The sequence below is a fragment of the Geotrypetes seraphini genome, chromosome 7 (genome assembly GCF_902459505.1).
Source record: "Geotrypetes seraphini chromosome 7, aGeoSer1.1, whole genome shotgun sequence".
NCBI classification, from domain to species: domain Eukaryota; kingdom Metazoa; phylum Chordata; class Amphibia; order Gymnophiona; family Dermophiidae; genus Geotrypetes; species Geotrypetes seraphini.
Window position 1 is genome coordinate 113,112,910 of NC_047090.1, and position 27,803 is coordinate 113,140,712.

Below are 27,803 nucleotides of genomic sequence, written 5' to 3' on the forward strand. Positions count from 1 at the left end.
TGTGACACACTGCAGCTTCTGGTAGTTTAACGGGTTAACCAGGTACTTGTCATTTAATTAGAATGTCTTTTTGGAGTATGTTTTTAACTTTTACCTAATAGTATGCATGATACCAGACTCCTGGTACATTGGTTTGCCTGAATGAGCGAGTTAGTCTGGTTGATACTCACAAATTCAGGACTCTATAAGCTTTCTGCTGAACTCTTTTTGTAAGTTTTAAAACTTCTCTTAAGACTTATTTCACCAGAATTAGTTCTTAAAGTAGTTTCTGGAAGATTTTCAGAATTCTTTTTATAATAAGTGAGTTCACTTCTTTGGCACACTCTCTGACCTTGGTGTGTGCAAATAAATAAAATATATATTTTTTTAAAACAGTGTTTAAAAGTGTACACTGGACACCAGCTTTAGTTACTTTTGGTGGCAAAAGCAGATTTTAACTTCAGTTAGGTTAACCATCTTCTGAATTGGTTCTTGATATGTTCCTTTTCAGGTTTTAAATAATGACAAGCATTTTTTGGTTTTATCTTTAATTTTAAGTCCATTGAATTATATTATATTTATGTTTAAATGATAAAACATAGTTATATGCCCCTGAAGAATCTGCACAGGTGAAATGCATTGGGTGCTGCTCCTGGGAGCGTTTTCAATAAATGTATTCATCTTCATTTGGTCTACTTGTTGTTTTGTGTCTGCTTTGCTGTTTTCTCACAAGAGAGGGAAGACAATTTTCTGAACCCACCTTTCATTATCAATGACAAATGACAATCTATCCACTTTGAGAAGAGAACCCCCTCCTAGACTACGCCCAGTATTCTTTCTGAGGTAAAACCATACCTTCAATACAACATAAGAACATAAGAATTGCCACTGCTGAGTCAGACCAGTGGTCCATCGTGCCCAGCAGTCCACTCACGCGGCGGCCCTCTGGTCTAAGACCAGCACCCTAACTGAGACTAGCCCTACCAGCGCACATTCTTGTTCAGCAGAAACTTGTCTAACTTTGTCTTGAATCCTTGGAGGATGTTTTCCCCTATAACAGCCTCTGGAAGAGCGTTCCAGCTTTCTACCGCTCTCTGGGTGAAAAACTTCCTTATGTTTGTACGGAATCTATCCCCTTTCAACTTTAGAGAGTGCCCTCTTATTCTCTCTACCTTAGAGAGACCAAAGCTAGCTATTATTCTGTTTAGTAATCCACAAAGCCTCAAACCATGTCACCAAATGGTCACTAAGATGCTTTACATCAGACTTTAAGTCTCACATTTTATGCATCTCCAATTTTTACCATTTCTTTCTTCCCTTCATATGTCTGACTATATCATTCTATTTCCTCCCACCTGTTTCTCTTCTTTCTCTTTATATTCATCACCGTTTCTCCTTGCTTAATCAGATGACCTCTCTCAGGTATTCTTCCCCCTTTCTACCCCAATGTATTATGTATCATCTTTCTTCTCTCATATATTCATGCTTCTCCAATTTACAATTTTGCAATTCGCTAATTGTCCAGCCTTCTTTCTATGTGAACCGCCTAGAAGTCAGTTTGACTATGGCGGGATAGAAAAATAAAGTTATTATTATTATTATTACCCTTCCCCTCAACATTCACCTTTCAGGCTTACTCCTCTTTCCTTTCACTTCTCATAACATCTTCTCCATCCCATTACCTCTTGCATCCATGGTTTTACTCCTCTAACTATGTATCCTCTCCTCCTATCTACCATTTCCTTTCCTGAGCACTCTCCCCCCTTTCTCACTCAGATTCAAGAAACTTTATTGGCATGACAAATTGATTATGTGGTTGCCAATGTTACAGATGGTAATTGCTCTGCTGCTCATTCCACTCCCTACCACCCTCTCCCCCCAGCAGCAGGTGCTCACCCCTCTCCTTTTAATACCGTATCTCTGACCTACTTTTTGATGTTTTGTCTGCTGATGAAGCTTAAGAACCCTGCCTCATCTCCATTAATGTTCCAGTGTAAGTTATGATACAGCACATCCAGGTTACTGGCCCACTTACTTTCTAGCAGTGTTGTTCTGAGCTATCACTACTGGTTTAAACATGCAACATACCTGTTCATCCACACCAGCCTCCACATCATCGCTAGGCTCATGTTCTACCAATGCAATGCTGTCCAGCTCCAATATCTTTTGGCACAGACTATCTATCAGGTGCTGGTTAAACTGGTAACTTTAAAAAAAAAAAAATGCAATAGTTATAAGAAAAACAAATTAAAAGCTACTGAGAGGAATTCAAATTTTTACTCATATTGCAAATGAACCTTTTACCACTTACTGTAGGGGGCTATGTGTTTTGGTTTTTAAATTTTTACAAGCATCTTTCTTTTTTTTTAAATAATTTTATGTATTGTGTTGTCATTTGCCATAATATTCTACAATTTTGCTCACTATGTGGGGCAATCAGAATCTTGACCCTGATACAAATAAGCTTTATTTAAAGAGGTGGCAGGAGAAGGGTCTTTGTTATATGCAAGACCTGGTGTCTGAACATGGTACTGTGATATTGTTTCAGGATCTGCAACTTGCAGGTGCAAGACCAGGTCTCACATTACATATCCTTGGATCCCAATACTAGGAATGAAGACATGGCTGACATAGTTAAAGAAACCCTCACTTTGTCTTGACAAACTAAAGCCAGATTATCCTTTTATCAGGTTAGCCTGAGCAGTTTCAGTACTCCAGGGATTATGACGCCTTAGCAGAGGTCCAGAACTGAGATCTTCCACCCTTGGAGCAGATTACAAGGGATGGCCTGCATCTTCTTATGAAACATCTCAAGAACTTGATTCGTTCAGTTGCTTTACACGAAATGCTGTATAAGCTTCTCCTTCGCCTATGTGTGTCACCCTATATCGTGCTTATATTTCTGGTATTGCTCCTCATGTGAAGCATCTTAAATGCCAATATACTCCTGCTGGTCTGCTCCATATATTTTGGTCCTGTAAAAGGATACAAAACTTTGCGGATTCGGAGGGAGAAGTGTATAGCCAATCTTCTCTCCAAACCATATACACCATAATCATATGCCTACATCAACACAAACCAAGTTATCTATGTCATGAACCCTAATGAAATAATGTAATTTCTGGATATGGTCAGGCTCTTCTAAATTATAAATTACATTGAACTTCTTCTGGGGCATGTTGGCGATCCATAAATATGAATGTAATATAGTACCAGCCCTGAAGATGAGCAGAATTGTCAAACTAGATTTGACAGATGGGACTTCTTGATTGGAATTCTCACTTTACTATCCACCAAACCTTTTTCCAATGCTGAAATACTTTTAGTGGGACACAAAAACCCAAAAAACATTCTAACCCTAAGAAATGATATCATTACTCAATATTGGTACCCAGGGAAAGTTGGAGGTGGGCAGAGCTCACTGATACTTTGAGGGACAATGAATCTTTCCTGAAATCTCTTCAAACAGTTGAGATTATCAGAACCCAACATATTCCTAGGATAGCAGAACTACTGCAACAAATTTGCAATCTATCCCTGAAAACAGCGTGATCCCGGAGGACTGGAAGATAGCCAACGTTACGCCCATCTTTAAAAAGGGATCAAGAGGTGACCTGGGAAACTACAGACCGGTGAGTCTGACCTCGGTTCCGGGGAAAAGGCAGAAGCACTGATAAAAGAAAACATCAATGAACATTTTGAAAGAAACGAACTTCTGATAACCAGCCAACATGGTTTCTGCAAGGGGAGATCGTGCCTAACGAACTTATTGCACTTCTTCGAAGGAATTAACAAACGGATGGACTGAGGAGACCCCCATAGACATCAAATATCTAGATTTCCAAAAAGCCTTTGACAAGGTGCCCAATGAACGCCTACTCCAGAAACTGAAGAACCATGGGGTGGAAGGAGACATACATAGACTCAGAAACTGGTTGGCGGGTAGGAAACAGAAGGTAGGAATGAAGGGCCACTACTCGGACTGGAGGAGGGTCACGATTGGGGTCCCGCAGGGCTCGGTGCTCGGGCCGCTGCTATTTAATATATTCATAAATGATCTAGAAACAGGGACGAAGTGTGAGATAATAAAATTTGCAGACGACACCAAACTATTTAGTGGAGCTCGGACTAAAGAGGACTGCGAAGAATTGCAAAGGGACTTGAACAAACTAGATGGCAGATGGACTGAATGGAAACAATACACAAACGTTTAGTCAGAGCTGAATTGCATAGTAACACTCTAGTACAATATTTAAAAAAAGCTATGATCCCTCGTGGATTGCGGATTGTGAAGGAACCAAAGATGATGTCATCTAACAAATTATTTATGGACAAGTGGACAGCAATTCTTAATTGGTGTTCAGGGGATCTGATGATTTTATTGGTGGAGACTACCACTGAAATTGAACAAGATCTTAAAGTCAAGGCTGTGGAGATACAACAAGAATTACAAATTAAATATCCAGAGGATGAATATGAAAAGAAGAAACAAGAAATGGAAGAACTAATAAATAAGACCCGGGATTCCATCAAACAGACGAAGATCAAAAAGCTTAGAAGGGATGAACGGGATTATCAGATGGGTAGAGTGTATTCAAGTTTATTCAATATTTGATCAATCGCCTATCAATAATTACTAAGCGATGTACATAAAATATTAATATTGGGTAAACAAGAACAAAATTGAGTAAAAAGATAAAATCTTTAAACATAGACAAAATACAACATGATACATTAGGATGGAGGGGAAAGAACTACATTGTCTGATAGAAAAGGAAGAACAATTAAGGGTAATATACAAAGGGTAGGGGAAAATTAGTTTATTGGGAATAAAATACATAAATAAGTAGAATGAATTATTACTATAAAGAGCAATTGGCTTTTCAATTAAACATTGAAAGCGTCTTTAAAAAGAAAGCTCTTAAGTTGGCCTTTAAATTTATCAAGGTTTTTCTCCTGTCGTAAGTATAGCGGGAGTTCCACGTTTGCGGTGCTGTAACTGTAAAAATGAATTGCCTTTGTGTATTGATCATTTTAAGGGTAGGAATAACCAATAAAAGTTGTTCGTTTGATCTTAAAATTTTTTGAGAGGAGTATGGGATTAAAACTTTGTAAATAAATGAAGGGGTTTTATATAGCAATGATTTAAAGGTGAGTAAAGATATTTTATAGAGAATGCGGTGTGCCACAGGTAACCAATGTGCTTTTAGAAGTAACGGGGTGACATGATCAAACTTTTTTGCCCCCGTGATTAATTTGATAGAAGTGTTTTGGATAATTTGTAATCTTCTGATTTCTTTTTGGGCCATTCCTTTGAATAAAGCATTGCAATAGTCGATTTTTGAGATAATTAATGAATGAATTAGGATATTTAAAGATTTGGGACAGAGGAATTCCTGGCACAAGAAGAATACCATCACCACCACAAAAAGACGAGTAGCTTTTGAAGCCACATCAGATGAATCAGAGGTTACGAGTGGTGAATCCACGGATAGTTCCCTCCCTAAGACATCGGGGGACTCTAATCCACCGTCAAAAAATGTAAGATCCAGAACCAGGTGCCAAGGCTCGTCCAAAACAGGGCCGGGAGTAATGACAAGACCTAAATAACGTCTTTGGTAGTGAACATCTCCTCTATCCAGTTGACAACAGATCAAGAGGAGGTACTTCAGCTCGGACTAGGCTTTGTCCTTCAAGAACGTCCTAACTTTTTCAGATTGAAAATTGCATTTCATAAATTTATACGTAAAATACAAATTAAAATCTTTTTCCAGCAACAACAAATTGAGGATAATTTAAATGAAGAAAGAGATGTCTCTGTTTTCAGGGCTAAATCAACTTGGACTCCTCCCCCCCTATGAATCCTGCTATTTCTACTTTTCGAGATCTGGTTCTGGCAGATATCACTTACTTTGAAAATAATTATCAATACAAGAACCAGAGATATAATTTAACCTATGCACATCATAAGGCTTTAAAAGAACTAGCGGCTAGGGATGACATCATTATAAAGAAGGCTGACAAGGGAAGGGCGATTGTAGTCCAGGATAGTTTAAAATACAGGGAGGAAGCTAGTCGCCAATTAGGCAACCTAACATCATATGTTCAATGTCATCAAAATCCAGGGGAACAACTTATGAAGGACATATTCAACTTTATTACTGCCACATACGAAGGTGGTCAACTTACTAAAAATGAATATAAATTCTTACTGGGGAAGTTTCCAGACACCTAAAATTCAATTTGTCCCGAAAATCCATAAAGATCTAAGAATCCCCCCAGGGAGACCTATTGTTAATACAAGGGAAAGTCTGCTTGAGCCGCTATCTAAGTTTCTGGACATTTTCTTGAAACAAGCGGCTATGCAAGTACGTTCTTATTTAAAGGATTCTTCCCATTTTTTAAGGACCATTAGGGAGATTTTGGATTTACCTACACAATGTCTTATGGTCACTCTGGATGTGGTATCTCTGTATACGAAAATTCCACAGAAAGGAGCTTTGGAAATTATTAGAGACACTCTAGTAGCTAGACCGGATCAGCAAAGGATTACTACAGACTTTCTTTTGGAGTTAGCTAAATGGGTGATTGAAGAGAACTATTTCACCTATGAAGGGATCTATTACAAGCAAGTTCAAGGGGTAGCAATGGGAGCTACGTTGGCACCCTCGGTGGCCACCTTTTATGTTGGCAAGTTTGAAGAATAAGTGATATACCCTTCTACACAATACTCTACAAATATTCTGTATTGGAAATGATTTTTGAACGATATATTTTTCCTCTGGAATGGAACAGCAGTGGATCTCCAAGCGTATATTTGCTGGATAAACACAATAAATGAGAATTTACAGTTTATGGCCAAATTGAGTTTTTAGACATCTTAGTATCCAGGGAGGGTAACCAGTTAAACACCAAGTTATATAGGAAATCAGTCGCCCGTAATACCCTGTTACATTTTTCTAGTTTCCACCCTTATAAGCTCAAGTATAGTCTCCCGGTGAGTCAATTTCTAAGGGCTAGGAGAATCTGTTCCGACTTGATTGAATTCAAAAGTGCTGCAAAAGATATGAAAGAACGGTTCCATCTGAGAGGATATCCCCAGAAATCTATACAACAAACATACTTACGTGCACTGTTTGCCAACCGTGACCTACTATTACAAGATAAGGGTAGGAGTAACCATCTAGAGCAGTGGTTCCCAAACCCTGTCCTGGGGGACCCCCAGCCAGTCGGGTTTTCAAGATATCCCTAATGAATATGCATGAGAGAGATTTGCATATCTGTCACTTCCATTATATGCAAATCTCTCTCATGCATATTCATTAGGGATATCTTGAAAACCCGACTGGCTGGGGGTCCCCCAGGACAGGGTTTGGGAACCACTGATCTAGAGGCTGAGGCATCTAGAATAGTATGTGTGTTGCCTTACTCATATGCAGCTGAGGCAGTGGTGGGTTATATTAGATCACATTGGCCCATCTTGCGTACTCTAAGGGGTTTGGAAGAACAGCCTATGATAGCCTATACGAGGGGGAGAACGATAGGCCAGATATTAGAGAGGCGGGAGACTCCCGTTCAGAACCATGGCGTCCACATGAAGTGTTCCCACTGTCAGTGGTGTCACAGCACTATTGAAGGAGGATGTTGGCAAGATCCCCAAACCGGCCTAACTATTCGGGCTCGTGAGAATACTAATTGCAGGTCGGACTGGGTTATCTATATAATAGTATGCCCATGCCCCCTGGTATATGTGAGCCGCACTAAACACCCAGTCCATTTACGATTAAATGAACATAAATCTCGGATCTGCACTGAGTCGTTGTCAGCTCCCCTTGTCCAACATCGGATTTTAAAAAAACATGGAGTGGATCAAATCAATTGGAGAATAGATAGACCAGTTCAAAGGGTGGAGGGCGACTTAGAGGCCAAGTTAAATTTTTTGGAACAAAGGTGGATCTATCGCCTCAATACAGTTACCCCCTCAGAGCTCAATTTAGAGTTAGACTGGTCATCACTCATATGAGGTTTCACTGGGGTATAGTCTTCCGTCCTCTATTTGGAGAATTAGTTACAAAGGGAGTGCTTTATGGTATCTAGTATTTTGTTTCATTTAATAGTTGAGGGCCCCCCCGTCTGTGGTGAGCTGTTGGTCCGCCCTTGAGCTGATGTCAGCACGGGTATTGCTGACTCCGCCCGGAGGCGGTTCTGACAATCAGGCGGGAAGGTATTTAGGTAAAGCTTTAGTACGCTGCGGCCATTTTAAATAATTGGAGTGGTCGTGTTGTGGGATACCAGTTCTAATAGAAGTAAGAACCTTAACTAACATGAATGTTTTGACATTATACAAGTTGAATAGATTTAGCATCACTAATATGGGTTTTATTATTCTAGGGATTGTAGCCCTGATGAAACCCTTCCAGAGTGAAACATGTCGGTGATATATCCCTTAGAATGGACACTTAAGCTAAGTATTAGCGCTATATTTATGGAAGATTTGAGAGATTTGTTACATTCTAATTTAAAAATATTTCAAGCATAAGTGACCCGGTGAGGATTGAATGTATAAATCCAACCACTATGAAACATATTTGAGTGGCTGGTGGCATTTCTGAGGGTCTGAAGAACAGTATTATCAGAGTGGATAATTAAGAGGTGGCCATTAACAGACCAGCCTCCCAAGATCTATGCTCTTATAAGCAGCATAAAATCTGTTTTATTCTTTGGGATTTTGCCAGGTACTTGGGACCTCGGTTGGCCACGGTTGGAAACAGGATACTGGGCTTGATGGACCTTTGGTCTGTCCCAGTATGGCAATTCTTATGTTCGATTAATGATTATATAATAGTAGCAATGTACACTATTTTTTTTTTTATTTGAACCTCAAAAACAAAGTTAAAAAAAATGAAATGCGTTCTAACAGAAATGTGTCTGCCCCTACAATATCAATGCACTGTAGAGGATAAATAGATCAACAAACACTATTAACTCAATGACAAACAAGTAGAAGCAGCAGCATTTTTTATAGCCTAGGTTTAATTTATTCATTTGTTTAGCCCGTCCTCCCAAAGGAGCCCAGAATGGGTCACAACTTTGCCACACTCTCTATAGCATTCCAAATTCAAAAAAATAAAATGATCTAATCTGCACCCAATGACCTAGTTCCATATCAAGTTTGGTTGAGCTATGTGCAACCACTTAAAAGTTACAAAGGAAGAACATATTCTGAAACCACAACATACAAGGACATATTTGGTACAATGTGGTAAGTCACTTTTTATATTGCACCAAAGTTAAAAATGGGTAGAAAATATGCTCGGTCAGTTACTTACCTCCCAGCACAAAGTATAAAGTCCCTGAAAAACTCCTGGCACCCAGGAAAAGTTGGAGGTGGACAGGGCCCACTAATACTTTGAGGAACAATGAATCTTTCCTCCAATCTCTTCAAACGGCTGAGATTATCAGAACCCAACATATTCAAAACATCCTGATCAGGAGTATCTCCGCTACTAGAGCTCCCTCTGCTACCTATTGGGCTCTTACACATCTAAAAGTTTTACAAAAGAAAAAATATAGTTAAGAAATATGGCCCTATGTGAAAAGGAAAAGAATGTCACACAACAGTACTTGGTCTCAGAAATCACTGGAAGATTAAGTTTATACCTTTGATAATCTTCTTTCTATTAGCCCCTGGATGATTCCATATGCTTGGTGTTCAATCCCAATCCGCAGTCTGGGTATTGCAAAAATTCACAACTTTTATGAGCACATGCTCCACCCCCTTAGCCTGAGAGTTAGTAAACAATCCCAGTTAAGTCCTAGCACATACATGTAAATCCAGGACAAGGGGGTACAGGGGAGAATCCCCATCATCATAAGTAATTCATGAACTGGTTTGCTCTGCAAAATATTAACAAGTGATGAACAGGCACAAAGGTAACTCAGAAAAACATTGAGAAACAACGTAGCACTAACCTGCAATGTGCAGCAAGCACCCCAAGAAAGGCCTTTAGTAATGTGTATACTCACAGAAACTCCCCACAGAATCTGCCAACTGGCTGGAAAAACTTTAAACCTTTAATGAGCATGACCGAGGCATAAAGACAGAGAGGGCGAGTCAAATGGATTTCTCCAGGGACTAACAGAAAGAAGATTATCAAAGGTATAAACCTAATCTTCCACTCTGTTACGTCCCTTCCAGATTCCATATACTAGGTGACATACCAAAGCCATGGTAGCTAGGGAGGGACAGAAGAGCCTGCCCTCAAACCTGAAGTCCCGAAAATGGCTTCAGACCACGCTGCCACAACAACTCGGTAAAACCAGGCAAAAGAATGAAGCAAGGACTAAGAAGCTGCCCTACAAAATTCATCAGGATGAATCATGCAAGATTCCCCCTATAATGCAGCCACATTTCTCGTCAAATATGCTTTAAGCGCGATTGGCGGTTGCTCGTCACAGACAACAGAAGTCACGGAAATGGTCATTCTAATCCATCGAGTATCGAGGACTTGGACGCTGACCTACCATGGTAAGGCACCGCAGTAAGAACAAAAAAGTGATTAGACAGCCTGAACTCAATAGTTCTTTCCAAATAAAGGAGCAAAAACCCTCCTTACATCTAATTTCCATAAGATCTGATCTTTGCGCTCTGAATCTGTTGGATGAAAAACAGGCAACCCAACCTCCTGGTTGACTTGGAAAGCCGAGACCACTTGCGTTCGTAATACATAGAAAGGGTTCCCTGCACAAACAAGCATAAGATCCCAAAAAAACACTGTGCCGAGACAATGTAAAACAATGTTAAGATTCCCACAAAGGGAAAGGAAGACTTAAGGGAGGACGCAGACAAAGCGCCCCCCCTCATACACCTGGTCACATCTGGAAAAGCAGTAAGCGAACTAGCACTTTTACACGCTCGAAAACACGAAAAAAAACCTCTAACCTGAACTTTCAAGGAGGCCACTGACAGACTGTCTAAACCCTCCTGAAGGAAAGCCATGATTACCTAACTGGGAGCCTTCTCAAGCTCCCCCTGATTCCTAGCACCCCACTGTGGGAAAACCTTCCAGTCTTTAGAAGACTGTCGAGGTACATGCATCATTATCAAAAGAGTCCCCAGACTCGGAACGCAGGTGTACTGCGCCAAACTCCAGAACGACCTCTGGGCGAAATTTCTTCAGAAGCCACGGACCCAGGCCAGCTCCCCAGCCCAAGATTACTTGGAGGAGGTGAAGCCCGAAGCTCCTGCCCCTTCCCCCAGCACGCTACAGTATGCGGTATGCAATCATTGATCCAGCACAACAAATGTCCACATTCAACAGATTAGGAGCTAGGGAGTCCATCCCAAATGATTTTTAGTCAAATCAAGGAATTTTTGAGGCAGAAATAGAAACTGGGATTGTTTACCAACTCTCAGGCTAAGGGTGGAGGGGTGGAGAATGTGCTCATAAAAGTTGAGGATTTCTGCAATATCTGGACTGCAGGCTGGGATTGAATACCTAGAATATGGAATCTGGAAGGGACGTAACAGAATTTTAATTTACCATATTAATTGAGACACTTTACCTATAGGGAGAATTATTCTATATACACTGAAAACCTAAACAAAATCTACTAGATACACTAGGAAAACTGCAATCAAATGTAGTACAATCTTGCAATAACAGACTGCGCTTTTGACAAAACACTTTCTACCTGTGGCAAAACTTAATTTTTACTTCTAGAAGCAGGACAGGAACATCAATATATCAAAGAGGCACGGTGAACAATAAAACATTTAACCATACATGTCAATAATGAGGATATTGTTCACCGTGCCTCTGATATGTTGATGTTCCTATTTGTGACATATTGTGCTCTGCACTATCTAGTATGAGATTCTACAAGTTATGTTTTAGATATTTGTATTTTTTTAATGTCTTATTTGTGGTATATGTTCAATTTAATATTTCTTTATATGTTGATAAAAGGTCACTATTGTGAGCTGCACACCTCCACTTGCAATGAACTAGAAGCCATGCTAAGGTGTATATCTGTTTTTTCAGTTTTTAACCTTTTGCAAATGAAGTTATCTATGCAATACAGTGTTCTCCCCAGAAATTTTTTCCAGCCGGGTGGCATGAAAAAGTAGCTGGGTGGGGTGGGCGAGACAGGGAAATTTGATGGTGGGGAAAATTAAGGGCTCCTTTTACAAAGATGCGTTAGCACCTTAATGCGCGGAATAGCGTGCGCTAAATTGCCGCACATGTAGCTGCTACCGCCTCTTAAGCAGGCGGTAGTTTTTCAGATAGCATACGCTAATCCGGTGTGTGCGCTAAAAACACTAGCTAACGCACCTTTGTAAAAGGAGCCCTAAATGTGTACTATTTTTATTAATTATTATTTTCCAATGTTCACTATTGCTTCCTTTTTTAAGGTTTGACACTTGTGCCAGAATATTTTCTCCTATGTCTCCCTCTGCTTCCTTGCTCTGGCACCTTTCTTTCCTTTCCCTCTGGTCTGGCATTTGTCTCCTTAGTTTCCCTTCCCTCCCCTCCCCCATGCCCTGGCATCTCACTCCTCTCCCCTACCCCCTCCATTATCTTGCATCTCCACTCCTTCTTTTCTCTCCCTCCTTCCTTCCTTTCCCCTGGTCTGGCATCTGTCTCCTTCCCCCCCCATAGTCTGGTATCTCCTTTCTTTTCCCTCCCTCCTATGGTCTTGGCATCTCTTTCCTCTCCTCTCCCTGGTCTTCCTCCCCCCCATTGGGTGCAGCAGCAGCATTTCTCTCCCCCCTAATTGAGTGCAGCAGTAACAGCATTTCTCTCCCCCCATCACTTCTCCCCCCCCCCCCCGCCTCGGTCGGCAGATTCGCTACAGGCTAAGGCAGTAGAAAGGTCAGCGACTGAGGTAAGCTTACAACTTGGAGCTCTTCCTTGCTTCGGGCCTTCCTCCCTGCTGGGTCCTGCGTTCATGGAAACAGAAAGTAGGCAGGACCCGGCAGCAAGGAAGACCCGAAGCAAGCAAGAACACCAAGTTGTAAGCTTTCCTCCCTGCCCTATCTCCCGCCTTAGCCTGTAGCGAATCTATTTCTCTGACCTACTTCATTTCTCTTAGGTACCTTCTCCCTCCGTTAGCCAGCAGCAGTTACTGAAGCATGCAGCTGCGAGCTTCCACCTCTCCTCTTTCCGATTGGTTTCGCTTTGTGCAGGAGCGTCTTGTGCGATAAGCTGCAGATTAGTGCAGAACAAAAGTAAACACGACGTCGGGGTTCTTCCTGTTTGTGCACTGGGTCATAATGAGCCTGCAGCCCCCGTCTCCAACTGCGACTGTAAAAATCGACCAGCAGTAGGAAAATTGTTTAAAAAAGTAAAGCTGAAAACCCTTTTTCTGGCGCTTAAAAAAAAAAAAAAAAAAAAAAAAGGCAGGCGGAGGCGAATTTGCAGCCAAGATGACAGCCGGGCGCTCACCTAATCTAGCCGGGCATGCGCCCGGCTGAAAGGCGCTAGGGAGAACACTGCAATATATATATTTTTGTCATGTGCTTTGTTTGCTGAATGAACCTGTTTCAAGAATGAGCTAATTGGAGCACTTTTTAGTTAAAAAAAAAAAAAAAGGTAGCTTTTTAGCAAGAAACAAAGCTGTGTTTTTCATGTGCTTTAATTAGCAAATTACATTGCTGTTTGACTAGAAAACTAGTAAGTTTTGCATGCAATATCTTTGTATTTATGTGCCCTATTCATGTGGTGCATTATTAAATGTATTTTGAGCTTAAGAAAGCAAATATAAAAATCCAGAAACCTATTTAGCAGATCGCATTGGAAACATACAAAGCCCGCCTAAGTCCTGTCCACAGAACTCACGTCTATCTGAAGCCCAAACTATGCTGAAAAGTAGACCTGCTTTTCATTCACCTACAATTTCGGTGTTAGGACTCACTAGGGCGCTCAGTGATATGCAAATCAGTCAACAGACGTCTAGGCCTCTTCCACACCACACCTACAGGTGCAGCTTTTCCCAAAGGGCGTCCACAGAATTCTGGACATGTGGAACTCGCATCCACATCCTTTGGACATCCAACTGCCAATTATCACTTGTTAAGACCGTTAAATCACTTGTTAACCACTTAGTTTGGATACCTAAGTTCCGCTTAACTTTAGGCGGGACTTAAGCACGTTTAGGCATCCTTTATAGAATCAGAGTCAAAATGTACACCTATTTCTCACAGTTAATGTCCAGGGATAAACAATGGCTCTCCCAAGTTTCCCTGACTAATAAGTCTCCAGGAATATGCCCAGCCCTTTTCCAAATCTTTTTTTACCTTAATCATATCCTTCGGCAAAAGATTCTCCAGCTTATGTCCAATGTGAAAACAAAAGCTTTCTACAATTTGTTTTCAATCTGCTGCTTTATAGAGTAATCTCTTACGGTGTGCTACCATTCATGTCCCTTTCCACCTGCTTCCTCCATAAAATTCCATGGTAGAATATACATTAACAGTATTCCCCAAGCATTATTTTTTTAAATGCACATTAAAACAGATGTTAAAGACATAACATAGTTTAGCAAACAGGCCCTTAGAGATCTGTAAAAGCAACTTTCCCAGTGACTGAAGACCACTGTTAAAAATTAATTTTCATTGGAAAAAAAAATAAATAATCAAATTATCTTTATATTTGTCATACGTGCTATAAATGCTCAAAATACCTAGCACATTAACTTCAAAAGTGGTAAGAAGGTATAGAGGGCCATTTTTAATAGTACATCTAAATCTGAATTTGTATGTTTCTTGTAAGATGTCCAAAATCGGAGAAAGAGAAACATCCATTTTCAAAACAGGCACTGCTAGATGTCCAAAACTTTTTTTTTTTTTTTGAAAAAAATCAGTCACCAGCACGTTTAATTTTATTTGCCATTTTCGGCCACAAAAACGTCCAAGATAGAAACTTCTAAATCAGTACTATTTAGACAAAGGAGGGGCCACCAATCTAATGGACTGGCGTCACAGACATGACAACAGAGCAGTCCAGCATCTTAGAGAGCACTGCTGTGACTTCACATAAAGGGTGCCAGAAGTATCTCACCATAACCCCCCTCATTTATAGCGAGCCCTTCAAAACTCCCCTAAAACCTACTATACTTACCTGTCTACCACCCCAATAGTCCTTATAGCTACAGGTGGTACCTATAGAGCAATATAGTAGGGTTTTGGTGTGTTTTGAAGGGCTCATAGTTTTCACCATAAATGTACTGTTTAGAGTGGTTTATAGGTCTGGGTCCTCCTCTCCTCACCAGGCTACTTAGACATCCGTGTGCTACTCTAGTAGGCTTTCCTATATGAAATATTTTCATTCAGATCTTTGGGGGGTGAGAGAGGGTTTATGACCACTGGGGGAATATGGGGGGGGGGGGTCATTTCTTAATCCTTCCTGTGGTCATTTGGTCACTTTGGGTAGGTTTTGGGCATTTAAACAGTTCTTAGATAAATATAAAAGGCGTCTATTCTTAATCATGACGGGTACAGCTGTACAATTGATTATGCGCCACTGGAAAAATTGGGATCATCTTAGCTTTACGTTCTGGTGGGCAAATTTATGTTTATTGTATAAATATGAAAAACAAATGCAGATATTTCAGAGAACACAAAAATTTTAAAATTAATTTTGGGCCCATTGATGTTTTTTGTAAAATTATTATAGTTTTAATTTTGTTAGATGTAACAATTGCACATCCGGGGGGTGAGGCGATATATGCTTAAATGTTCTTCTGATTTATTATTTTTCTGGAGGGAAGGGAAGGGGTTTTATTTCTTAATGGTTGATGAACTGTTTCTGATTGTTTATAAGTGCTTAATTCTCAGCTTTTTGACAAATATGTTATATTGCACTTTTGAAAGAACTGAAAATTCAATAAAGATTTAAAAAAAAAAAAAAAAGACAGTTCTAAAACAGGTCTAGCCTAAAATGTTCAACTTCCATCCAGAACGTCTTTCAAAAGGTTTGATTATCACCGCAAGATGTCTAAGTCCAACCCGCCCCCAAAGTCTACCCACAAGGTGCCTCCTAATACGCCTCTTTGAACTCTTTTGATACAGAGCAAGAAAACATCCTGCTAGACATCCAGGGAAACGGTTTTGATTACTGGCAATTGGACATCCCAGCACCAACTTAGGCAGTTTCTTGGACATATTTATGTTTTGATTATGCCCCTAATAGGCTTATTATAGGACATGGTAATTTACTCATCTGCATGTAATCTTTTTAATAAATGTAAAGCTAAAGTGGCCTGAAACAATTTTTCCTTAAACCACAATTTGAAACAAAATTAGAACATATAGTCAATTTTACAATCTCATTACTTGAATAAGCTGTTTTTGGAAGAGCCTGGCAAAGTGGCTGTGGTTACTGGTTGGAGAGAGTTGAGCCATCATAGCCCTAGAACAAAAATAAACAGGCAGAATACAAATAAGTTACTTAGGGGCTAAAACTAAGCAAACATTCAGATTCTTATGAAAATACCACCCCCACAGCTGAAAGAGCTTGAAATGTCCCCTTAGTATCACTCTGATGGCAAATGGGCACAACCTTATGAATTCCACCCCTCCTACCTTATTATTTCCTTTGCTGGAATTAGTAAGTAAATCACAGAAGCTTTTCAATCCATTATAACTAATCACAATTCTGCAAGTGTGGAACATTACTAATAACTACATAAAATGATAAGAAACACTAATGCCTAATTCCTGACCTCACCTCTCCTTTGCAAAAAAAAAAAAAAAAAAATACATTAAGGTGAGCAGGCCTGCCATCAATATTCAGTTGTACTTACCGTATTTTTCGCTTCATAAGATGCACTTTTTTTCCACCCAAAATTGGGTGGAAATTTGGGTATGTCTTATGAAGTGAAGGTAACTTTTTAAAAACACCCCTATCCACACCGTTGTACCTCCTCAAAATGTCCCATGCGCTGGGAATACGGGGGCTGACTGCTGCCCACCTGCCTGCTGCCACTGCTCCCTGCTGGCCATCACTGCACTGCAACTCCAGGAAGGGAAGGGCCAGCATGCCATGCCGGACACTGCCTTCCTCCCTCCCTGCCACGTTGAAGCCTGCCTACCCTTCGCCGATTCCTCCTCCTCTGGCCCGGATCCGCCGCCACTCAAAGAAGGGAAGGGAAGGGCCAGCATGCAGCGATTGCATGTCGCCGGCCCACAAGCCTTCTCCCGACGTCAGAACTGTGGACCCGGGCCACAGGAGGAGGAATCAGCGGAGGGTAGGCAGGCTTCATCAGCACAGCAGGAAGGGAGGAAGACGGTGTCTGGCGCAGCAGGAAGGACAAAGGCTTGAAAGGCAGTGAGGGAGAGGAGGTATAAACTCGGGACATGGGAGGGAGGAAATAGAAAGGGATAATTGTTGGGCCAGAGTGAAGAAAGGAAGGAAGGAGACTCATGAAATCACCAGACAACAAAGGTAGGAAAAATTATTTTATTTTCAATTTAGTGACCAAAATGTGTCAGTTTTGATCATTTATATCTACTGTGTGTATATGAAAAATGAAAGGAACAGCCTGGCAGGGAAGGGGAGACAAGGTGCAGAGCCTGGTATATATTAGTACACAATTTGGTTCAGAATGTTTTTTTTCTGGTTTTCCTGCTCTAAATCTAGGGTGCGTCTTATGGTCCGGTCCATCTTATGGAGTGAAAAATACGGTAATTGGATAATGCCACTCAATATTGCTGCTAATCGGCCATTCCCTAATCGACTGGACAATGATCTGAATATCGGTCCGTGCCTGGTTAACTTCTGGGTTACAGCACATACTATTCAGATATTCAATGCCAGAAACCATGCATGTCCCAGCACTGAATATCTGGAGTTAGTTCAGCCCACGGTGTTCAGATCGAGTAAAAGCTTCACCAGCGATCATTAAGCAATATTGAAGTTCAACTGGCAAGTTAATAAGCCTTTTCATTACCCTTGAAGAAGCCCATTGGTGCGAAACGGACTGGGCCTCCGTCGGGTTATTAAGATAAGTGCTTAATAATATTTTCTAACTCAAGTATGATGAAAATTATGGAATTGAATTAGTAGTTGCTGGTCATTCAATGCTCATCCATAAAGAAGAAAGTATTGACAGAAAATTGATATATATTATATTATTCACTTAAATATTTATCACGAAAGCAAATTTAAAAAAAATTTAAATTAAAAATCACATTCAAGGGTTTTTGACCTGTGATGATACCCAACCCCGAATAGTTGTGACTTTATTGATCACACTCTTGGGGTATTTTGAGGTCTTTTTTCCCTTGATTTAAATTACATTATATACACTACCAGTGTTTCATCAATTTTGTTTGATTATATACAATCATTTGGACACTATACCTTGTTTTCCATTCTCTAATTCAGTTGATAGCATTAAATAAGACAATTAATGAGCATATAAATATAAAGCAATTATATCCTTGACTGCACAAAGATACTGTTTATCCTTCATGTCAAAACGCTACTTTTGGTGAAGAGAATACACACAAAAAAGTTCTTTGCTAAAGCTCCAATTACCTCATTTCAATAAGGGGTTAGGTAATTGTGGATAAAATATTTCTTCACCCTGGAATTAAGGGCTACATTTAGCAATGCACACCAACACAATAACACATGTTATTTAACCTATGGTAAAAATCTTTAATTTTCAATGGGGTCTACTTAATGAAATTTGAGCACGGAGGCAGAAAGTTACCATGGGCAGAAGCAAGCAGTTAACTAGCAGATCTACGTGTTTATTACTAGCTGAACAATACAGAAAGGGTTTCAATGCTGAAATTAGCTTGCACTATAGATATCCACACATAGCATATTAAAATTTACAGTAAGGGAGCATTAGTTAATCCATAGCAGAGAGTTTTTTAAGCTGGGTACTGATATCTACCAGGCAAGCACAATGTGAGAAATGTACTGCCAGCTCTGAAGCAACATAGTTGAGGGGAATTTAATGAGCTCACAAGAACAGATAGGGAAGAATGGAAATGGAATATAAGAAATTGTAAAAAAAAAAATAAATAATTTGAAAGGGAACTTTCTTTTTATCCTAACCAGACCAGACTAGCATCTAGCACGAATGAGTTTAGCTCATCAGCCAGCAGATGTAGACGGAGACAAATGAGCTGTGAGCAATGGAGTGTTAAGTGCAGCATCCGTGCAGGGATTGAACCCACAACTTCAGGGTGCTGAGGCAGGGGTTCTAACCACTAGGCTACTCCTAGAGATGTTGCAGCCATTACAAGAAGTCTTATTTTACTGAGTTTTAACACAGTACCAAAAAGCAGATCAGTCTAAATGAAAGAAGTCTGGTTTATATATATATCAATAACCTGATGTAGCACTTTTCTATAAAATACTTTTTGATGTTACTAATGTACTGTATATTTTCTTTAGGTGGGAGCTCCTAAACTTCGATTGTTTTACTCCTCATCCCCACTCCCTTTTATCCTGCACTGGGAAGTGGTATGTTTAGGGGATGGATGTCTCTCTTACAACAAGGTTTTGCAGTGTTTTCATTCAACTGTGCTCTTTCAGTTTGTCAGCACGTTCTATTTACAGCTACCTGATTTCTGTTCAGGTGTGTTGAAATGCATTCATATGAGTCAGGGGTAAAAACTACAAACATATCATCAAAAAACATATCGCAAAAATCATATCCCTGGACTGATCTGCTTTTTGGTACTATGTTGATTTGGTGGCAGATCTTTGCCACCTTGTTTTTCATTGCTACTGGGATTTAAGCAGAGATAAGATTGTAGAGTTTCAGCTAGATAATACGGGGGGCTTTTGTTTAGTTGTGATTGAGTAGTCTCCATGTGGTTGGAAGCAAACAGCCAACACATATTAGGCTTCTGAAAAACCAGAATACACTTTGATTATATCCTGTCAAAATTACAAAGTCCATGTGGTCTGGGTTACCCGGTCTAAAAGTTGAAGACCAAATGAAGATTAAGACAGATTTTATTTTTTCCACAAAAAAAAAATAAAATAAAAGGTTGTCATCAAGATCTACAATAAAGATACACCTTAAGAAAGATTCCGTTGATGCTACCAGGTGTACCAAACTGACAGAAATATGGCCCTACCTTATCCTGTTACCCAAGCCTCTTTCAAAGTCCCAGCCAGGTTGTTCATGGTGATCTTCCCATTCGCGCAACAGCTCATAGAATATATCCCTGTAGAGAAAAGGACAGACAAGTCAAGTTGAAAACTCTGGGGCTCTAAAGCTGAATCTCCATTAACTGGTTCATAGAAAGCAGGCATAAAGCCACAATTACACGATAATGTAAAAATGATTTTTCAGGTTCAAGATCAGAGGAATTGCTTCTACATTCCTTAAAATTCTCTTCAACTAAACTTATACCCACCAATATTTAGCCAGTGGCAGTCAGTGGGGTTTTTTTTTAAAGCTGACCATTGCCAGCTAAATTAAACCCCAATATTCAATGCTGGTGAAGACCAAGCACCGACCTTGAATATCTATGGCAAACCAGACTCGTGCAGCCACTGGAGCTTATGTGGATTCTGACTGATATTTAGCCAGGGTCTGCATCAAATAAGCTCTCCTGGGAGGACAGGATATAAAACCAAATAAATAAATCAAATATTCTTATCTTTGTTTTCTTTTCCTTTCCTAAAATTCCTAACATTATAGTTGCTTACGTAGCCGCTGCTGCACACTGAACAGAGGATTTCAACGCATCAATGATGACACCTAGATCCTTTTCCTGGGCAGTGACTCTTAGGGCTCCTTTTACTAAGGTGCACTAGCGTTTTTAGCGCATGCAGGATATTACCGCACGCTATGCGGCTAGAACTAACGCCAGCTCAATGTTAAGGTCTAGCGCGTGCGGCAATTCAGCGCACGCTATTCCGCACATTAATGCCCTAACGCATCTTAGTAAAAGGAGCCCTTAATGTGGATCCCTGCATCACATAGTGAACTTTATTTAGAAACAGTTTATTTTGACCTTTTTGTTGGCCCGGAGGAACTACAACCATGAAACTCAGTACCTTACCTTTGCTTCTTGAAGACATGGAATGCTTTGTCATTAGGAAAGTTGGAACGATTATCAGTTTCTGGTTGAAATGAAACTGACTGTACACCCGAAGGCAGCAAAAGGGAAACCTTGTGGAAAAATATAACAAAACAGATATTGTTTTACATATATTCCACTATAAATAAATATCGATTTTTCTAACCTGTTACCATCAAGCAAGAGCCACTACAGTCATAGTTCCTTTCAGGGTGGATAAAAATCAATAATTTTTTTTTTAACTGGATTTCTTTCAATTTAAATTGGAAATTTTTAAAATAATTTTTTTCAGGTAAAATCTATTTAAAAATCGTTTTCTATTTAAAATACATTATAGTCCAAAGTTATTCATCATGAAACTATCCAAACCTTTTTTAAACCTTGCTAAACTAATTGCTTTCACCACACTCTCTGGCAATGAATTCCACAGTTTATTTACATGTTCAGTGAGAAATATTTTCACCAGTTTTTTTTAAATCTACTACTTAGTAGCTTTATCACATGCCCCTAGTCCTAATATTGTCAGAGTGAAAGTGATTCACATCTACCCTTTCCACTCCATTCAGTATTTTACAGACCTCTATCATATCTTCCCCGAGTCATCTCTTCTCCAGGTTGAAGAGCACTAGCTGCTTTAGCCTTTCCCCGTAGGGAAGTCATCCCATCCCTTTTATCATTTGCCACCCTTCTCTATAACTTTTCTAGTTCTGCTACATCTTTTTTCAGATTCAGTGGTCAGAATTGAACAAGTATTCAAGGTGCAGCCACATCATGGAGCGATAAGGGCATTATAACATTCTCATCCTTTGTTTTCCATTCCTTTCCTGATAGCTCCTAGCATATTATTTGCTTTCTTAGCCTCTGCCAAGCTGAGGGTTTCAACCTATCAACACCACCAACCAGATCCTCTTCCTGGACAGTGACTCCTAAGGTGAAATCATGCGTCACATTGGTTTTTCTTTCTTACATCCATTACTTTGCACTTGCTTACACTAAATGTCATCTGCCTTTTACATGGTATCTGCTCCTTCTGTAATAATGATGTTACTAGCCTAAACTCTTCATTCATCGATGGTAAATCCACAAACTCCTCTATACATTGTGCATTTCATTCTACCCCCCCCCAGGTCTGTCCTCCCTCCCTCCACATGGGTGTGGCCTCTGATGGACCCCCTTCACCCTGTAGAGCCAGTATCGCTTACTTGTGGCTCTCCCAAAGCAGCAGCAGCCGGTCAGCAGTTGCAACACTGTAAACAGGCTGCTTGTGGCCAGCTCCAGCAGGGCCTTTCCTCTGTTGCGTCGGAAGGCCCTGCTGGGGCTGGAGAGTGGGAAGGGAGTTGTGGGGTCAGAAGCGCAGGAGACAATTTTTTTGGGGGGCAATTGGTTGAGAATTACTGTTGGTTAAATGCTGGTTAACTGGTATTCTACTGTATAATTGTTGGCAAACTGTCCCTTTCAAACCACCCTCCTCTCTCCGTCAGACACGGTCAACACAGATTAAATATAGTATGCATACATACAGTCTGTTCTCATTATGCATGCATTCCTGATGCACAATTTCACGTACCCATGGTTGCATCAACTGAGACCAAAATTCCCCATTCGTGCCACAGTGATCACATATTTACAAACCAGCTGTTAAAAAAACAGCTTTCTTGGCTTTCACTTTCACCTCATAGTCTGGCATTTGTTTCCAGATATAGCCCCTAAGCATCCAGAAGTGACTTACAAGCATCTATAGAGCATAAGAACATAAGCAATGCCTCTGCTGGGTCAGACCTGAGGTCCATCTTGCCCAGCAGTCCGCTCACGCGGCGGCCCAACAGGTCCAGGACCTGAGTAGTAATCCTCTATTTATACCCTTCTATTCCCTTTTCCAGCAGGAAAATGTCCAATCCTCTCTTAAATCCCAGTACTGTATTCTGCCCTATAACGTCCTCCGGAAGCGCATTCCAAGTGTCCACCACACGTTGGGTAAAGAAGAACTTCCTGGCATTCGTATTGAATCTGTCCCCTTTCAACTTTTCCAAATGCCCTCTTGTTCTTTTATTTTTTGAAAGTTTGAAGAATCTGTCCCTCTCTACTCTCTCTATGCCCCTCATATCCCCTCTAAGTCTCCTCTTCTCCAGGGAAAAGAGACCCAGTTTCTCCAATCTCTCAGCGTATGAAAGGTTTTCCATCCCTTTTATCAGACGTGTCGCTCTTCTCTGAACTCTCTCGAGTAATGCCATATCCTTCTTAAGGTATGGCGACCAAAACTGGACACAGTATTCCAGGTGTGGGCGCACCATCGCCCGATACAGCGGCAGGATAACTTCTTTTGTCCTGGTTGTAATACCCTTCTTGATTATACCTAGCATTCTATTCGCTCTCTTAGCAGCTGCTGCGCACTGTGCCGTCGGCTTCATTGACCTGTCCACCATTATCCCCAAGTCCCTCTCTTGGGTACTCTCATTCAATAACATCCCTCCCATCGTATAGTTGTACCTCGGGTTTCTGCTTCCCACATGCAATACTTTACATTTCTCAACATTGAACTTCATTTGCCATTTTGTCGCCCATTCCCCTAGTTTGTTCAAGTCTCTTTGCAATTCCTCACAGTCCTCTTTAGTCTGAGCTCCCCTAAATAGTTTGGTGTCATCTGCAAATTTTATTATCTCACACTTCGTCCCTGTTTCTAGATCATTTATGAATATATTAAATAACAGCGGCCCGAGCACCGAGCCCTGCGGAACACCACTCGTGACCCTCCTCCAGTCAGAGTAGTGGCCCTTCAACCCTACCCTTTGTTTCCTACCTGCCAACCAGTTTCTGATCCATCTATGTACGTCTCCGTCCACCCCATGGTTCTTCAGTTTCCGGAGTAATCGTTCATGAGGCACCTTGTCAAAGGCTTTTTGGAAATCAAGGTATATGATGTCTATGGGGTCACCTCTGTCCATCTGTTTGTTAATTCCTTCGAAGAAGTGTAGTAAATTGGTTAGGCACGATCTCCCCCTGCAGAAACCATGTTGGCTGGTTATCAAAAGTTTGTTTCTTTCCAAGTGATCATCGATGTTTTCTTTTATCAGTGCTTCCGCCATTTTTCCCAGAACCGAGGTCAGACTCACCGGTCTGTAGTTTCCCGGGTCACCTCTTGATCCCTTTTTAAAGATGGGCGTGATGTTGGCCGTCTTCCAATCCTCCGGGATCACGCCTGTTTCCAGGGATAGGTTGCATATTTGCTGCAGTAGTTCTGCTATCTCCTCCTTTTGTTCCTTCAGAACCCTTGGATAGATTCCGTCCGGACCTGGAGATTTGTCAATTTTTAGTTTATCTATCTGCCTGCGCACATCTTCAAGGCTCACTTTCATGAATGTTAATTTTTCTGCTTGATTTCCAATGAAGAATTGCTCAGGTTCCGGTATGTTGGTTGTGTCTTCGTTCGTAAATACAGACGAAAAGAACATGTTCAGTCTTTCCGCGACTTCTTTCTCCTCCTTCACTACTCCCTTCCTGACTCCATCATTCAGCGGTCCTACCTCCTCCCTAGCTGGCTGTTTCCCTTTAACATATCTGAAGAACGGTTTGAAATTTCGAGCCTCCCTGGCTAACCTCTCTTCATACTCTCTTTTGGCTTTTCGAACCACACTGTTTTTTCGAACATTGTTTTTGATACTTCCTGTGCTCTATCCAGTTCCCTTCAGTTTTGTCCTTTTTCCATCTCCTGAATGAATTTTTCTTATTACTTATCGCTTCCTTCACTATTTTAGTCATCCATATCGGGTCCTTAATTCGACTCTTTTTGCTCCCCTTTCTGAATCTGGGGATGTACAGATTTTGCGCCTCGCTCACTGTGTCCTTGAAAAAAGACCAGGCATGTTCTACCATCCTCCATTTCTTGGAAGTGTTCCTAAGTTTCTTCCTTACCATTTTCCTCATTGCTTCATAGTTTCCTTTTCTGAAGTTGAAAGTTGTTGCCATGGCTCTCTTTCCTTTTGGTATTCCTGCTTCAACCTTGAACTTGATCATGTTATGGTCACTGTTTCCCAACGGTCCCACTACTTCCACTTCCTTTGCAGGTCCCATTAACCCATTTAGGATTAGATCCAAAGTGGCATTTCCTCTCGTCGGTTCTCTAACAAGCTGCTCCATGAAGCAATCTTGTGTAGCCTCCAGGAATTCTGTTTCCCTAGCGCATTTTGAGTTTCCAAGACTCCAGTCTATCCCGGGGTAGTTGAAGTCTCCCATAATAACTGTGCAACCGTTTTTGCATTCTTGTTTCATCTCGGCTTCCATTTCTTTATCGATATCTCCGGTTTGCCCGGGTGGACGATAGTATAGGCCCATTTTTATTTTTATAGGTACTCCAGTTGCAGTCCCATGCAGGAACCTAACCCTATTTTCCCAATCGGATCCACTGCTCACTTTCTGCGGTTTTGAGGCACAATGTGCTCCTTTTACAAAGGTGCGCTAGGGCTTTAACACGCGTTAAATTACCAAGTGTGCTAGCCACTACTGCCTCCTTTTTAGGAGGTGGTAGATTTTCGGCCACTGCACACTATAGCACACGGTAATTTTGTGCGTGCGCTAAAAACCCTAGCGCACCTTCGAAAAAGGAGCCCAATATGTACTGCTGGAACCTAACCTCTATTTTCCCTTAGATTCAGTGTTTCGTTATTCACAAATTTGCAGTTCATAAACCATACCACCACGAACAACAATAATGGACTCTATATACATACACACACATATGTATACACACAAAAAGGCATTTTACCTATTTTACCCACCATCCTCTAACCCTGCAGGGCTAACTCTTAGTGATTCAGATGCACATTTCATTTTTTTTTTTTTTTTTGTAAATCCTACAGTAAAAATCTAGTGACTAAACTATAAAAACATTTTTTTCTGAGCCATATACCTTTATTAATGGTTGCTATGTAATGTGACACCTACTGTGTGGAACCATTTAATTTGCTACTAGTTGCCATGCATACTACTACCCAGTGGTAGAAACTGAAAGTACAGCAATATCTGTGGCCTTGGGTCATTCCAGAATCTTCTGGGAGATCTAATCCAACACTACCAGATATCATCATTACTTATGGCAGATTATCCTGTTGTCCTCAGAGAACATGAATTACCTATATGCAAATTTGCTTCATCTCTTTTCTTTTTTTTTTTAATTCAGAGCAAAATAAAGGACCCCTTTTACAAAGCTGTAGTAGCGAGTCTCCCCACGGCAAATGCACCAAAGCCCATTCAATTCCTATTGGCTTCAGTGCACTTGCCAGGAGAGAATCACTACCACGGTTTTATAAAAGGGATTTAAAGGTAGTTACTGCTATATGTATGGGAACTATATTTGTCTCCAAAGGAATATAACCGGTTAACTTCCCTATTTCCAGCTGGGCTTCTTTTGTTTTACCTTGGCTGTGCTACTTTCATAAGCTCTCGTAAGTCTTTCATGCAGACAAGAAGAAAAGGCTGTGATGCGCTCATTTTCTGCCAGAAGCTTCAGAGTCCCTTTTTCTAAATGGGAAATAATTCTGACAAATAATAAAAAAAATATTCATAAAACAGCTGTATAGAGAGGAGAAATATGCACCAAGAAACTGGTCTGGCCTTGTGAGGACTTCTCTAATACATACTTTGGTACAAGAGATATAATCAAGTTTGGTGGAATATTTTTCAACACAAATTTTATAATATAATGTCTGAAGAGAGAAAGATGACAAATATTTGAACCAAGCCTATTTGTCTCTTTAAAGTCTATAAAACGGAAATAGATAGGGTAAACCTATATTGTCTCCAGAAGGTAAGACTGTCATGGTTTATAAAAAAAAAAAAAAAAAGATGCAGAGCAGCATGCAGATTATCTGGCTCAATCTTATTTACTGCAGCCATACAGATAAGTACTGTGTTAGATTTTTTGATGAATTCCAGCCGATTCCTTCTTTTGATCACATTCATTTTAAGGCTTGAATTGAACATTGAATACTGAACGGTGCTGAATAGCAGCGGCCAATATGGATTGTGTTTTTCAGGTTTGTTTGTTTTTTTACACTGTATTCTTCACTTCCAGGAGTTAGTCCAGGGATGTTTCACTTTTGCCTTACGGTTACTGGTGTTAAGTTGTATAAACTGAGGACTCTCCCTTCACACATTATAATTTACTATTGTAGTTTAATTGTTTTACACTAGTTCATATTGGCCTTCTTCTATTTGCATCGTACCAAGGAAGGATTTTCTTTGGTTATCACTGTTTGGGTCATTACTGTTTGAAATGATAAAAAAAGGAAACATACTCAAAATGATAATCCAGAACTTGTACAGCAAAATACACACAGTTATGTACACTTCGAAAATGCTGCCTTTCTACTGCATCTGAAAGTAAAGGAAAGACACAAGGGTTATTCACAAGATAACAAGTCTACAATGTCAAAGATAGAAATACCATACCCTCTACTGTTCCTCTACTGTTATCAATTATTTTTTCAGATTACCTGCAAAGATACTTCCATGTAAAACCAATCACATACTTGTAACACTAAGATGCAATCTCTACAGGTGAAAAAGCATTATGAGGATTTGTAGATTTAAAAAATCATGCGAGACTAGGAGACTGCATCTAAAATGGCAAATTAAATTTAAATGTAGACAAGTTCAAAGTGATGCACATAGGAAAAAATAAGGAAGGATTAGGTTCTTAACTTGATACATCTTCTTTCCTGTAGAACAGCACACAATTCCTTATGGATAGGTTAAGCACCCCAACTCGCGA

At 40.4% G+C, this 27,803-nt stretch overlaps 1 protein-coding gene across 5 annotated transcripts in view; it reads right to left on the minus strand.

Moving 5' to 3' along the window:
* Positions 1–27,803, minus strand: part of CDAN1 (codanin 1) — a 122,995-nt gene that overhangs the window by 63,199 nt on the left and 31,993 nt on the right. For all 5 annotated transcript variants that reach the window (XM_033951365.1, XM_033951364.1, XM_033951363.1 and 2 more), the window contains exons 6-12: positions 27,328–27,406; positions 26,448–26,568; positions 21,020–21,129; positions 20,087–20,176; positions 16,316–16,391; positions 9,309–9,523; positions 2,068–2,185 (exon numbers count right to left, since the gene is read on the minus strand). In XM_033951365.1, coding sequence (XP_033807256.1) covers positions 2,068–2,185; positions 9,309–9,523; positions 16,316–16,391; positions 20,087–20,176; positions 21,020–21,129; positions 26,448–26,568; positions 27,328–27,406 — 809 coding nt within the window. The remainder of the gene's footprint in view (positions 1–2,067; positions 2,186–9,308; positions 9,524–16,315; positions 16,392–20,086; positions 20,177–21,019; positions 21,130–26,447; positions 26,569–27,327; positions 27,407–27,803) is intronic.